Source organism: Nicotiana tomentosiformis, chromosome 12 (assembly GCF_000390325.3).
Source record: "Nicotiana tomentosiformis chromosome 12, ASM39032v3, whole genome shotgun sequence".
Classification (NCBI taxonomy): Eukaryota; Viridiplantae; Streptophyta; class Magnoliopsida; order Solanales; family Solanaceae; genus Nicotiana; species Nicotiana tomentosiformis.
Window position 1 is genome coordinate 28,013,309 of NC_090823.1, and position 16,701 is coordinate 28,030,009.

The 16,701-nt window shown below is 39.1% G+C and overlaps 1 protein-coding gene across 1 annotated transcript; it reads right to left on the reverse strand.

The window, feature by feature from the left end:
• Nucleotides 1-622: 622 nt before the first annotated feature.
• Nucleotides 623-1,222, reverse strand: LOC138902394 (uncharacterized). The gene has a single exon (XM_070190256.1). It carries the CDS (start codon nt 1,220-1,222, stop codon nt 623-625), a length of 600 nt encoding a protein of 199 aa, XP_070046357.1.
• Nucleotides 1,223-16,701: the final 15,479 nt, after the last annotated feature.

The window sequence follows — 16,701 nt, forward strand, 5'->3', positions numbered from 1 at the left end:
TTTTCACAAAAGGGAGAATTTTAAACTCATAAATATATCACCACAAGGACCTCGTCCTTATATAACTTCCATCGCAGCTTGCAACCCCGTTTAAATATTTCACATCATATAAAAAAAGCGTGGATCTCATCCTTAACTCCGAATCACAAGTATTTTGAACATTGTGCTAACTGAAATTTGAATTTCCTTTCTTTCTTCCTTTCAATAAATTTCATAAACTGTTTTCACAACCCATAATGAACCCTCATACCGGTAGGGCATATAATTCATAAAATTGGAATCAATTTTCCAAAGCACATCAAAACCCACTGTAGTGAGTAATAAAAATTTCTTTTGAACTTATAGCCTTCAATGGCGTACAAAAATAAAATGACAGACGTGGGCTCACATCTTCAATTCTCCCAATAGGGATAAACATATAAGTGGGTCACAAAATTTAGGAAGCTCACCCATAAGCGGAGCATAATAGGAGGACTCACCTCAATATTCAAAACCGAATCAAATTAAGGGAAAAACATCCTTTTATAACAAAAAATCAGGATCGTACCTGTAACGTCGCCATCTAGTGTATTGGCCTCAGCCAAATCATAGCAATTATATCAACGGGTCGGGTCTCAACCTCTCAGCTACCCACTTCCCGCCTATCCTCCACCTCTAGCTGACTGTGCACATGGAGTATTAACTGGAATAAAGCTTGTAGCCTAAATATTCTGATGAGATCTGTCTCTTTCAAAGCTGGGGCATTCCTCTTGATGCATGTGGTACAATCACACTGATAACAACCACTCTGAGGTCGTGGATGCTCGTACTCAGCCTGTGTCGGATAACTGCAATGATCATTATAGAAATCTCGTGCCGGTGGTGCGCTGTAAACTAGAGCACTCCGAGTAATCTGATGTGCAAACTGAGCTAACCGACTGCTCGAGCCTCCGCTATAATGGGTCCTAGCTGAAGAGTAAAATCCACTGAACCCTCCAGATCTTCGAGATCTTTTGGCCTCCTTAGATTCCCTTTCCTCGTCTGAAACACCCTCAATCTTCCTTACAATCTCCACTACTTGTTGAAATGGAGAATTAGTTTGCAACTCTCGAGCCTTGTATATTTTAATATCATAATCGATCCTCTCAATGAATCTACGGACCCGTTCTCTGATTGTAGGAACTAAGACACGTACATGATGGGCTAACTCACTGAACCTGATAGCATATTCTGATACTGCCATAGTGCCCTGACGCAATCGTTCAAACTCTATGCGTCACGCATCTCGGAGAATCAGGGGAACAAACTCGTTCAAGAACATTTCCAAAAATTGAGCCAAGTTGGTGGTGTTGCATTGGCTGGTCTACCTTCTTCATATATTTGCCACCCCCGATGCGCTGTGCCTGACAGTTAAAATGTAGTAAAGGCAACTCCGCTGACTTCCACAATACCCATGGTACGGAGAATACGGTGATACTTTTATAGAAATCCTTGGGTATCCTCTGAAGCTGTGCCACTGAAAGTAGGTGGGTTAAACTTCTTAAACCTCTCAAGCCTCTTTTGTTATTTTTATGATGCCTCTGGCTGAACCGGAATAACGGGTTATACTGGTATTATACCCGAAACCTGACAAAGGAGAACCTGCTGTTCTAGAGTTACACTGGCTGGAGTGACACATGCTCCTCGTCAGCCTATGCCTGTGCCTCTAGTGACATCCGCTCCGGGGTAATGTTATCAGCAACTGCAGCTCGTTTCCTCACCATATGTGAGAGAATGGAATGATAAAAGTTCAAACTTCAAGATCAATGAACTCGCACGATGGAATGAAAGAAGTAAGATAATCCTAATAGTTTTGTAGCCTCTTGAAGTTAAGTACAGACGTCTCCGTACAGATCCGCAAGACTCTACTAAACTCGCTTATGACTTATAGTACCTATGAACCTAGAGCTCTAATACCAACTTGTCATGAGCCAATTTCCCTTCCGTTGGGTATCGTGATGGCACCTAGTCTTAGGGACTGGGTAAGCCTAATATTTATTGAGTAATAACAATAACAAAGGAAATCTAACAATCTTGATATAGAAATTTTTACAAAATTTACAATTTCCTAAAGCTGATACTACAAGTCATAAGCTCTAAAAACAGTGTAAATACAAAATAGGAAGGTGACTCTGAAGCCTGCGAACGTAGCGGCAGGTTTACCTTGAGTCTTCTCAGCAAGGATCCGCACAACTACTTACGATCGATACCTGGATCTGCACAAAAATGTGCAGAAGAGTAGCATGAGCACACCATAGTGGTGCCTAGTAAGTATCAAGACTAACCTCAGTGAAGTAGGGACGAGGACTATTCAAGACACCCACTGGTCTAATAAACTGAACAAGTATAAGTATAGGGATGACAGAACATGACATCTATCTAAGGACCCCACGATATGGCTAACGGCATACCAACTGCAATAAGGAAAGAAAAACAACAAGTAACAATGGAACACCAGAATAAGTCATAGAAGAATGAACGAAAGCACAACCCAAATCCAAAAATCACAATTTAGTAAAGACAAGTAGTAACTCTGCAACTGCAATAATTTTCACATCAGGACTCAGCCAACGAACCCCAATAAATTAGTCAAATCCTTCAAGTGTAAACTTTCATCCGTAAGTTTTTAAATTGAGGTCTTTAGAATGTAATCCTTTCCAATAAGAAATTTATTTTTTTGAAATATTCTTCCTTCAAATAAATATCTTTCAAATATAGTTCTTTCAAGATTAAAAAAAACCTTTCAAATATAAACTTTTCCAGTAATATATTTGGAGTATAAGTCACCCTGTGACACCTAAGCATGGAAGATTAGCAGCTCTGAATACAGATATAACTATAGAGGAATCTACTGGGATATCATCCCGTAGTCCCGAATTAAATATGCAAGATAGGTGAATCTCCCGGAATACATCTACAGTCCCAATTTAAATATGCAGTGCTAGGGGATCTCCCGTAATACGTTCGTAGTCCCAAAGTAAATATGCAAGACAGGGGGATCTCCCGGAATACGTCCGTAGTCCCAATTTAAATATGCAGTGCTGGAGGATCTCCCGGAATACGTCCGTAGTCCCAAAGTAAATATGCAAGACAGGGGGATCTCCCGGAATACATCCGTAGTCACAATTTAAATATGCAGTGCTGGGGGATCTCCCGAAATACGTTCGTAGTCCCAAAGTAAATATGCAAGACAGGGGGATCTCCCGGAATACGTCCATAGTCCCCATTTAAATATGCAGCACAAACAACAGAGATAACAACTATAACACGACCGGAACCTCGTATCTTTTGTTCCTTGTGTATTGTGTTTAAGGTATCTATTAGAGGCTCCGTAGACATACTGTGGGTTGTATATTGGTGCTAGGGAAGTCAAACAATGTTATGTTGTGTTTGAATTACTTGTTCCATTTCAGAACATAAAAAATATGTGTGAAAGTTGAGACTTTAAAATGAAGTAACTAATGGTAATAATTTGGTATTATATTCATAATCTCTTTATGGTCTAATCAACGAAAATGTGTATTCTCTTTATTCATAAGTGAGTTTGGGTAGAAAGTATCTAACAAGTTTGCTTGAGCGGGTTCACTTAGTTAAGCGCCGGTCGCGCTCCTCGAGTTCCGGGCGTGATAATGGATTTGGTTGTTGGGCTCCCATGGACTCAGAGGAAGTTCGATGCAGTTTGGGTGATTGTGGACAGATTGACCAAGTCGGCTCATTCAATTCCTGTGGTTACTACTTACTCTTCGGAGTAGCTGGCTCAGGTTTACATCTGCGAGATTGATATGCGTAGCCATTATCCTCATCTTTTCACCACTTCAGGTATGCCTCTATACTCGTTCGAGGACGAACATTGGTTTTAAGAGGGGGGATGTAACGACCCGACCTGGCCGTTTTGAGAGAATTAGCCCCGAACCCCTATTTATTTCTCCCTCTATTTCATTTTATGGTTACGTGACTTGCTGGGAGGATTTGTTTTTGGTTTCGGGGTGAAATGTGACACATAGTCCCTCAAATAGAAGCTTAAACATAGGAATTGACCGTAGCTCGAACTATATGAAGCTGAGTCCGGAATGGGATTTTGACAGTTCCTATAGCTCCGTATGGTGATTTTGGTCTTAAGAGCGTGTTCGGATGTTGAATTGGAGGTCCGTAGGTCATTTTAGCGTCAATTGGAAAAAGAATTTGAAATGGGATGAATTTTGGAAAGTTTGACCGGTAGTGATATTTTTGATATAGGGGTCAAATTCTGATTCCAGAAGTTGATGTAGGTCCGTAATCCCAATTATGAATTTTGTGCAAAATTTGAGGTCAATCGGACTTGACTTGATAGGTTTCCGCATCGAATGTAGAAGTTTGACGTTTTAAGGTTCATTAGGCTTGAATCCATGCACAATTCATGTTTTTAGCATTGTTTGTTGTGATTTACATGTTTGACTAAGTCCGTATGATTTTTTAGGACTGGTTTCTATTTTTAGTTGAGGTCCTGGGGGCCTTGGATGGATTTCGAATGGTTAACAGATCAAATTTGGACTTTTAAGATGGCTGAAAGCACTAGCTCTGGTGTAAACGCACCTTCGCAAGATTGACCGAATGTGCGAGCCCGCAGAAGCATGCAATTGGGCGCAGAAGAGGTCTGGAGAAGTGTGGGTAAAGGTCATAGATGCAAGGAAAATTCCGCATCTACGAGATTGCTGATGCGAAGGAGACAACGCAGAAGCGAAAGGGACCTGGCATGAGGGGCACCGTATAAGCGGCCTTCGTCTCGCAGAACCGTGTCCGCAGAAAAGGATTTAGGACTGCAGGAGGGGAAGTTCCGCAGGTGTGGAAGGGGAGACCGCAAGAGCGCAGGAGGGGAAGTTCCGCAAGTTGTCTCTTATGCGACGACGGAGATGCGGCTAAGTGTCCGCAAAAGCAGAAATGCTGGACAGAACACTTAAATGCAAGGGTTCGCAATTTTGCTCATTTTAAACATTTTGAGCTCGAGTCTTGACGATTTTGAGAGAAGTTTTGAGGGATTTCTTGAGGTAAGTCTCTTGTACTCATTTTTGATCAATAATGTTGTTTCCCCATTGATTTTCCCACCTAGTTAGTGTGTATTTAAGGTGAAATTTAGGAGTTGAGGCTATGGATTTAGAGAGTTTGATTTGAGGATTTGAGTGGCGACTTAGTGTTGGATTTTGGTAACATTAGTATGGGTGAACTCATGGTCGAATGGGTGTTCGTATTTTGTGACTTTTACCCGATTCCGAGAAGTGGGCCCAGATCAACGTTTTGGGGCGATGTTTCAATTCTTTTCTAAAGTCGTAGTTTCATTATTCAAATTAATTTCTTGTAGTTGTATTTATAGTATGTAATTTCCTTTGGCTAGATTTGGGCTATTCAGAGTCGAAAAATTGAGGGAAAGGCATACTACTTGACTGATTGAGCGAGATTTGAGGTAATTGACTTGTCTAGCCCGGTGTGGGAAAAGTCCCTTTAGGATTTGGTACTGTTGTAAAAACTTGCGATATGTGAGCACCATGTACGCGAAGTGACGAGTACGTACATGGGATAATTGTGGAAAATTTCGATTCTTGCTGAGTAGATTTCTTTTAAATTGCTTAACTGATTTGCCTTAGCATATGTAGTGATCATGATTAGCCTAGTATTGCATGTCTATGTTCCTTAACTCTTACTTGCAATTTGTGCAACATGCTTAGTTGAATTACCAGCTTCCTGGATTTGAATTAAACCTTTAACTGTAAGATTTCTTGCTGTAAATTCGTTGTTCCTTCGGTTCGGTTATCTGCTGCATATTTACTTTGTGACTATGAGGCGCTTACTCTGGAGATCCCCCGTACTGTATATTAACTTTGGGACTACGAGGCGGTTCCTCGAGAGATCCCCCTATACTAGATATATACTTTGGGACTGCGAGGTGGTTCCTCGGGAGATCCCCATGTACTACATATTTACATTTGGGACTACGAGGCGGTACCTCGGGAGCGACCATGTTCTTTACCTCTATTTACTGTGCTATTATTTTCTAAAGCTTGTCATTATTTAAATTCTCAGTAATTTCAAATACTATTATTATTATTATCTTCTATCTTACTTTTCTTTTAAATCAGTAGGGCCTTGACCTAACCACTTCACTACTCTACCGAGGTTAGGTTTGGCACTTACTGGGTACCGTTATGGTGTATTCATGCCATACTTCTGCACATCTTTTTGTACAAATCCAGGTACCACTTACCAGACCAGATACTAGTGAGTTGGCCTGTATGCGGAGACTTCAAGGTACATCTTCTAGCGGACGTAGACCTCAGAGTCCCCCTCTATCCTTGTTATACTGTTTTCCCTTATTCGCTTTAGACTCTGATGTATAGAGACACATAGTATTTCTCTTAGAAGCTTCTGACTGATTTCTACCAGGTTTTGGGAAGTTGTAATTATTTGAATCGCAGTCTTAATTTATTTCAGATATTGATGTTGATTTCGGCTTTATATTCTCTTATTCCGCAAATTGGTAGCCTTACCTAGTCTAAGAGACTAAGTGCTATCACGACGTCCTATAGAGGGAAATTTGGGGTCCTGTCAAATGTTAATATAAAGCTAAGCATGGTAAGGAACACAAAACAATACGCGCACTGAAACACTAGAACAACAATTATCAACAAGAAGCAAGCATATAGTAATGATGTAGAGTGAGCTAGGCACAGTCTAAGTCCGATGAAACCAAATAAAGGAAAACAAGTAATAGCTCAACAAGAACAACCACTTTTATACCATATCTATTCAGGAATTTTCACGAGGTACCAAACCACATAATCACAAATCACGTGTCCCAATTATTGAACCCTAATCACTTGGCCTCTTGTGCCCACATTACAAATTCATAACCACATGAACGACTCATGTTCCAAGAGTGACAATATCTAATATCTGCACGGACCACTCATATGCCAACAACAAAAATGACTCATGACTCCACGGATAACTCACGTGCCAACAGAATTCGGCTAGAGAAAACTTACCCCAATGAGTTTCTTGAAAAACCCACAAACAATCTCCCAAACCCGAGGTCTACAACTCAAAAAATGAATAAATCCTCAAAAACCCTCAACAATATAGAGTATGACCAGGCTTGATCGCACTTGCGACACAATTAGCAGCTTCAATGGTGTCGCATTTGCGAAAAAAGAACCGCGCATGCGAAGCCCACGGACCAGCTTCCCTCTTGCACCTGTGGACATTCTGCTGCTTCTGTGAAACCGCAAGTGTGCATGCCCAAATCGCTTTTGTGCTCCAGCTCGCCTATGTGTCCAATATTTCGCTTATGCTGAGCCGCAAATGCGCACTAATTGTTGTATCTGCAAAGACTACCAAGCCCATCGTTTCTCTCTTCTGCGCCTTCATCTTCGCACCTACGACCATCTCACCTGCATGCAGTGGTCTGCAGGTGCGACCATACCAGAACTCATCCCAATCCAGCCTCACAATGCTACAATTGATACGAAGCTCGTCCGAAACTCACCTGAGCCCCTCAAGACCCCGTATGAATATACCAACAAGTCCTATAACATAACACGTACCGGCTCGAGGTCTCAAATCACATCAAACAACATCAAAACTACAAATCTCACCACGAATAAAACTTATAAATTTCCAAATCTTCTAACTTCTAAAACTCGCACTGAAACATATCAAATCAACTCGAAATGGAGCCAAATTTTGCATACAAGTTCCAAATGACATAACGGAGCTAATATAACTCTCGAAGTCGCATTCTGATCCCGATAGCACCAAATTCAACTATCGGTTAAACCTCTCAACCTTCCAAAAATTTAACTTTCCAATTTTTGCCAATATGCATCAAATTACCCTACAGACCTTCAAATCCAAATCCGGATGCACGCCTTAGTCCAACATCACCATACAAAGCTATTGAAACTATGAAAATTCCATTCTAGAGTCATTTCCTCAAAGGTCAAACTCCGGTCAACTCTTTTCATTTAAGCTTCAACAATAAAAATTGTTCTTTCAATTATTCTTGAATCATCTGAAAACCAATCTCGACCACATACGTAAGTCATAATGCACATTAAGATGCTTCTCGAGACCTTAAGCCGTCAAATGGGGCGCTAATTACCAAAATGATCGGTCGGATCGTTACACATCCCCACAAGTTATAAACTAGTAAACGCACATACGGGTAGTCTAAATTAGGAAAACGGGGTTCTAGAAAGCAAAATGTCAGGTTGGGTCATTACATTACGTCTGTGAAAAGTATTAAGACAAATCACATGTTTGTTACAAAGTAACTATTAAAGGAATTAATGTGAAATACTTACATACATTAAAATAAGAATATCCAATGTATTATCAAAAGATAGCGAGAAGAAAATTACCAAATAATTTTCTGATAGTGGATTTTGTTGCCCCTTCTAAAGATAAAAAATTATTCGAAAATTATGTGGTCGAAAAGTGGTTGGTGCATTTCGTAACTATAGTATAATTTCTAAAACATATTTGCAACTCCTTGTGCCCAGATAATTGGTAGAATGAGTAGCCTTCACGCGACCATTTATAGTGTAATAGCTTTTATTCCGTTGAAATAATTTTTTCCAATCTTCAACATTTTAATTGAATAGTGCCTGAATTTGTTTCCCCTATAAATTAATATAAACATAACTTAGATTAATTAAAAATAATACGAATAAGTAAAAAATTATATCAAAATAAATATACAAAAGAGGCCTACCTCTTCGTCAAGAAATGTCAAATGCGAACGCAAATTGATGGTAGTATTGCACTCTAATTACTGCATTTTATGTGTGTTTGAGCTTAAATGATAGTTAATTACACTTATTACGTGCTTTATACATTGTAGAAATTGATTCCGAGTTAAAAAGTTAATTTGGAGCTAAATCGAACAATTTGGAGCTTTGAAGTCCGAGTAGAAGCCCAAGAAATTAAACCGGGATCACATTCGGGGGTCGATGATCAAGTCCGAATGTGAAAACGTGGATAAAAAGAATTACTCTGAGAAAATAACACTGCTGCACACATGGCGCGGCGCGGCTGTGTAAAAGTTGCTGCTTTACAAAAAGTCTGCTCTTTGAAGATCCTCACAAGCACGCATGTACAAGTTTGTTAGAATTATTTCCTGTTTTGCCTAGGAAACGGTAGTTTCGTTCTGGCCCATTCCTATATGGTATAAATACACCAAGATACATTTTTGAAGGGACTTTTGACCTACGAAAGTTGGAGAAGCAACTAGGCAAAAGACACATGAATTCATCAAGATATCAACCAACGATCGGTGCAATACGAGAGTTCGTATCGAATCATTAGAATTGATGTTTTCTTTTTTGTTAAACCTTATTGAGATGACTTTTTCCATAGTTATAAAGTAATTTTCATTAGGGTGTTGACAAATGCGGTGTTTTTATAACTTGATTAGGGATTCGATTCTTGATAATTATTGGAGTTTTAATTCGTACTGTGGAGTTATTTCTTATTTTGCTTAATCGAAATAGGAGCTTGATATTGAATTTATTTACCTCTTATGCTCTAGTTTAAATTCGTGATTCAAATAGGTAATCAAAAGAACCTCTTGAATTGTTAATCGAACTAGAAAATAGGAAAATATTCGTGAGAAGTTACCCTTTAGACCATAACCATTATTTTATTCATTGCAATTGTTCACCCCACTTCAATTGGATTAATTACTGAAATTGACGTTTAATCAAAAGAGTAGCATTAACTTCAAGTGTAGTCTAGTTATCTATTGAATTCGTGAGAATCCACAGTATTATAGAGTGATCTAACTCAAGAACTGGATCCGAGTCAATTATCTTGCACCTATCTAGCCAATTACCATTATTTCTCTCATTGATGTTTCTTCGTTGCTCATCTGATGTATTTTGTAATCAATTGTAAATTGCTTAATTTTTATTAGTTAATCGTAGTTGATAATCATCAAATCAAGTGTTAATTATTCTAGATAGTAATCAACTGAATATTATTCGAACACTATTTAAATCCAATCCATGTGTTGATAATAATTATACTATAGTTTCTTTGACAAACGAGCAATAATTTTGTATTGTGTTTTGTGCTCATCACGAACCCTCTCCTTTGTCGTTCTTTTATTTTATTAGTGGTCCTCTTTGAATAACCAATACCTTAATTACCCATTCAACATCATAAGGTTTAAGGTTATTTATTGGGATACATTGTTTTTCCAAATTTGATTCCATTACGCTGCGCGAAATACTGGCAATATCTTAGAAAAATGTACAAAATATTTCTAATAGCTGAAAATTAATATTGTTATACTAACATTAGTTGAAATAACACAAACCATTAATCTCTATAGGTATACAATTTAAACATAATAATACATCAATGTAAAAGACTTTGATATCCAAAACTAAAAACTATGACGAAAAATAAAGAAGTACGACACAAAAGTTGTCACACCCAATTTCCCCTATAGGCCGTGATGGCGCCCAACGTATCGGTAAGACCTGTTATTCTGGTTCAGCCTGAGGTCTGGCCAGGGGCATCAGAAGAAGAACAAAAGAGACTTGAGAGATTTAAGAGGTACAGTCCACCTGCTTTCAGTGGCACGGCTTTAGAGGATACCCAAGGATTTATAGAAAAATGTCACTGTATTCTCTGCACCATGGGTATTGTGGAAGTGAGCGGTGTTGCCTTTACTAAATTTCAGCCTGTCAGACGCAACGTATCAGTTGTGGCAAGTTTACAAAGAAGGTAGACCAGCCGATGCAATACAACAAACTTGGGCTCAATTTTCAGAAATATTTTTTAAAGAGTTTGTTCCCCAAACTCTCCGGGATGCATCGAGCATAGATTTTGAATGGTTGCTGTCATGATCCAATATCCGTTAAAGGTCGTGATGGTAGCGAACACCACTGTCAGGCAAGCCAACACTAAATAGTCAATTAAAATTCGCATTTTAATATTTTTCAAATCGTAAATTCACTTCAATTTATCAAGTAAAAGATGTATTTACAGAATAAATAACAATGTTTTTCAATTTCATTACTGAACATCCCATAATCATCCCAGAACCTGGTGTCACAAGTGCATGAGCCGTTTCTAGGAATTTAAAATAAAATACAGTAACTGTCCGGAATACAAATTTGGACATGAAGGAAAGTACAATACTCTGAAGGAGACTCTGTTGGCTGTGGAGCGTCGTATAGAATGCAGCTCCCCTAAGTCCCTGCCATAATCGCGCCTCTGCGCCCACAAGGCCGCTAAACATATGTGTACCTGCACAAAACTGTGCAGCAAGTGTAGTATGAGTACGTAAATCAACGCGTACCTAGTAAGTTTCCCGCCTAACCCCGAAGAAGTAGTGACGAGGGGTCGACTTCAGCACTTACTATGGGCTATAAATAAATGGAATAATATCATTAAATTAGACATGGATTAATTGATACGGCTGCAAGCCCATTATTCTGAAGTAAGCAAATAGTTCTTTCATAATTAAGGAATCTCCAAATTTTATCTACCACTATTTAAAGATTATATCTCCGGCCAATGAGGCCATATCAAATTATCAGTTTATCTCAGACCAGGGAGGCAATATCGTTATTTATAAATTTCAAGGAAAGCAATACAAGCATGCGCAAGTCATGTCGAGGTCGTACGGCCCGATCCAATAATTATTTAAATTGTGCACTTCCAGAGGGTTGAATGGCGTGAACCATAGATGCATCTATTAAATCTACCGACGCGTTCGACCCGTTCCACAAAAGATAACTCATTCAAATAATCAATCAACAATTCATCAAGGGGCAATTATCCAAGGAAAAAGGCAAATTTCTCTTTTAAAAGTCAAGAAAACGATGTCTAGCCTTTTAGAAATTTATTAACACAGTTCGATATGACTTAAGCATTTTAAATTGACAATAGATTTCAAATATTACAATTAAAGCATTCTTTTGGGTCCTAGGCTACCCGAACTTAGGCATAATAGTAGCTACGCACGGACTCTTGTCACCTCGTGCGTATGTAACCCTCACAAATAGGAGCACACAGTGATTTATTTCATCTATGGGGTAAATTCCCTTTTACAAGGTTGGAAAGGAGACTTACCTTGCTCCAAAATTTCATAACCGACTCCAAGGACGCTCCGATAATTTCAATTGATGCTCGTCGCGCCAAAACTAGTCAAATATGATTTACAGAATAAATAACAATGTTTTTCAATTTCATTACTGAACATCCCATAATCATCCCAGAACCTGGTGTCACAAGTGCATGAGCCGTTTCTAGGAATTTAAAATAAAATACAGTAACTGTCCGGAATACAAATTTGGACATGAAGGAAAGTACAATACTCTGAAGGAGACTCTGTTGGCTGTGGAGCGTCGTATAGAATGCAGCTCCCCTAAGTCCCTGCCATAATCGCGCCTCTGCGCCCACAAGGCCGCTAAACATATGTGTACCTGCACAAAACTGTGCAGCAAGTGTAGTATGAGTACGTAAATCAACGCGTACCTAGTAAGTTTCCCGCCTAACCCCGAAGAAGTAGTGACGAGGGGTCGACTTCAGCACTTACTATGGGCTATAAATAAATGGAATAATATCATTAAATTAGACATGGATTAATTGATACGGCTGCAAGCCCATTATTCTGAAGTAAGCAAATAGTTCTTTCATAATTAAGGAATCTCCAAATTTTATCTACCACTATTTAAAGATTATATCTCCGGCCAATGAGGCCATATCAAATTATCAGTTTATCTCAGACCAGGGAGGCAATATCGTTATTTATAAATTTCAAGGAAAGCAATACAAGCATGCGCAAGTCATGTCGAGGTCGTACGGCCCGATCCAATAATTATTTAAATTGTGCACTTCCAGAGGGTTGAATGGCGTGAACCATAGATGCATCTATTAAATCTACCGACGCGTTCGACCCGTTCCACAAAAGATAACTCATTCAAATAATCAATCAACAATTCATCAAGGGGCAATTATCCAAGGAAAAAGGCAAATTTCTCTTTTAAAAGTCAAGAAAACGATGTCTAGCCTTTTAGAAATTTATTAACACAGTTCGATATGACTTAAGCATTTTAAATTGACAATAGATTTCAAATATTACAATTAAAGCATTCTTTTGGGTCCTAGGCTACCCGAACTTAGGCATAATAGTAGCTACGCACGGACTCTTGTCACCTCGTGCGTATGTAACCCTCACAAATAGGAGCACACAGTGATTTATTTCATCTATGGGGTAAATTCCCTTTTACAAGGTTGGAAAGGAGACTTACCTTGCTCCAAAATTTCATAACCGACTCCAAGGACGCTCCGATAATTTCAATTGATGCTCGTCGCGCCAAAACTAGTCAAATATGATTTACAGAATAAATAACAATGTTTTTCAATTTCATTACTGAACATCCCATAATCATCCTAGAACCTGGTGTCACAAGTGCATGAGCCGTTTCTAGGAATTTAAAATAAAATACAGTAACTGTCCGGAATACAAATTTGGACATGAAGGAAAGTACAATACTCTGAAGGAGACTCTGTTGGCTGTGGAGCGTCGTATAGAATGCAGCTCCCCTAAGTCCCTGCCATAATCGCGCCTCTACGCCCACAAGGCCGCTAAACATATGTGTACCTGCACAAAACTGTGCAGCAAGTGTAGTATGAGTACGTAAATCAACGCGTACCTAGTAAGTTTCCCGCCTAACCCCGAAGAAGTAGTGACGAGGGGTCGACTTCAGCACTTACTATGGGCTATAAATAAATGGAATAATATCATTAAATTAGACATGGATTAATTGATACGGCTGCAAGCCCATTATTCTGAAGTAAGCAAATAGTTCTTTCATAATTAAGGAATCTCCAAATTTTATCTACCACTATTTAAAGATTATATCTCCGGCCAATGAGGCCATATCAAATTATCAGTTTATCTCAGTCCAGGGAGGCAATATCGTTATTTATAAATTTCAAGGAAAGCAATACAAGCATGCGCAAGTCATGTCGAGGTCGTACGGCCCGATCCAATAATTATTTAAATTGTGCACTTCCAGAGGGTTGAATGGCGTGAACCATAGATGCATCTATTTAATCTACCGACGCGTTCGACCCGTTCCACAAAAGATAACTCATTCAAATAATCAATCAACAATTCATCAAGGGGCAATTATCAAAGGAAAAAGGCAAATTTCTCTTTTAAAAGTAAAGAAAATGATGTCTAGCCTTTTAGAAATTTATTAACATAGTTCGATATGACTTAAGCATTTTAAATTGACAATAGATTTCAAATATTACAATTAAAGCATTCTTTTGGGTCCTAGACTACCCGAACTTAGGCATAATAGTAGCTACGCACAGACTCTTGTCACCTCGTGCGTATGTAGCCCTCACAAATAGGAGCACACAGTGATTTATTTCATCTATGGGGTAAATTCCCTTTTACAAGGTTAGAAAAGAGACTTACCTTGCTCAAAAATTTCATAACCGACTCCAAGGACGCTCCGACAATTTCAATTGATGCTCGTCGCGCCAAAACTAGACAAATATGATGCAACCGAATCAAAGTATACTCTAATACTCATAATTAATCATTTTATAAAAGATTTCCAACTCTATTCGTAAAGTTGATAAAATCACCCTTAGGCCCACGTGCCCGGATTCCAAAAAATTTCAAAGATAATCATTACCCATAGTCTCACGATCTCAAATATATAATTTATTCTCAATTTCATGTCCAAATTCGTGATCAAAATCCAAGAGTACCAATTTCTAGGTTTTTCTTCAAAATCCCAAATTTCTACAAATTTTCATGTCTAAATCCATATATAAACCTTTTATTTAACTCAAAACTAGAAGAAATCACGTACATTTTGATGGTCATGGAACCCCCTCTCAAAATGCTCTCAAAAATCGCATAAGTCCATTGCGACCAAGATCTTCACAAATGCGAAGGGGACCGGTCCGCAAAAGTGACAAATTGTTCGCAAATGCGAACACCTCAGAAAATCCCCATCCTTCGCAAATCCGAACCCCTCCTTGCAATTGGAATGTTTGCATTTGTGACCATTACACCGCAAATGCGATCGCACTAGAACTAGCAATCCAACTTCTTAACAAAACACTCCGAAGCCACTCCGAAACTCACCTGAGGCCCCCGGGACCCCGTCCAATCTTACCAACCAGTCCAATAACATAACACGGACCTTCTCGAGGTCTCAAATCACATCAAACAATATCGAAATCACGAATCACCCCTCCAATTTGGACTTAATGAATTTTGAAATTCCAAACTTCTGCAATCGATGCGTAGACCTATCAAATCACGTCCGATTGACCTCAAATTTTGCACACAAGTCACATTTGACAATACGGACCTACTCCAAATTCTAGAATTGGATTCCGACCCCGATATCAAAAAGTCCACTTCCGGTCAAACTTCTCAAAAACCTTCAAATTTCTACCTTTAGCCAAATGACTTAAAAATGACCTACGGACCTCTGAATCCGCTTCCGGACGGGCTCCCAATACCAGAATCACCATACGGAGCTATTCCTAGACTCGGAATCCCAAACGGGCATTGATAACATGGTAATGCACTTCAACCCAAATTTATGAAATTCTTCCAAAATTCCAACTTCCACAATAGGTGCTGAAACGCTCCCGGGTAATCCAAAAACCGATCCGGACATACGCCCAAGTCCAAATTCATCATACGACCTGTTGGAACCTTCAAATCTCGATTCCGATTTCGTTTACTCAAAAATCCAACCTTAGTCAATTCTTTCAACTTAAAGCTTCCGAAATAAGATTTTTCTTTTTCAAATCAACTCTGAACTTCCAAAATTTCAATTCCGGGCCACGCGTACAAGTCATAATACCTGAAGTGAAATTGCTCATGGCCTTAAACTGCTGAACGACGTGCTAGAGCTCAGAACGACCGATCGGGTCGTTACATTCTCTCCCACTTAAACATACGTTCGTCCTCGAACATGCTAAGAACTGTGCTGGAGTTGTCCGAAATCACTGTTTAACACTTCGTGCACCTACCCGTGCTACCACAACTCAGTTGAGCACATTAGCTTGATCAAATCTGAATATATTCTCTTTTATTTACGAAAATAAGCCTTAGAGCCCAGTTCCAACATCCGAAATTCTCTGCCAGGCTTGCTTCCAACAGACAAACACCGTATCAATCACCACACGATGTACTAGAACATGACTGCATACCTTTGCTGAATTCACACCATGCACCGCAACATTCACATGACCATAATAACTTTCTCTGATCATAATTGCCGAAATTTCACGAACTCGATGCACACAATGCACCTCATGGCATAATAAAGTATTGCTCCAACTCTTGCAATACCACCATAACGGAAAAGATGTGTAGAAATTCGTAACCAACTGTCGAGTTATCAAACCATTGAATCTCCCCTCTTGACTAGAATCATCACCTCATTATGAACCAAATAATGGTAATTTCTCTTTAATATACTTCATATAATCCGATCGCACTGATCCCAGATCCAAAATCTCGTCTCACCCAGTATAAGCCGCTCAGGCAACAAGCCACCCCAAACATGACAAAAAGTCTCATATGCTGCCGCGATGTGCCAATAAGCTACAAACTCGAACGTGATACATAAGGAAAATGAATCTCTGGAAAGG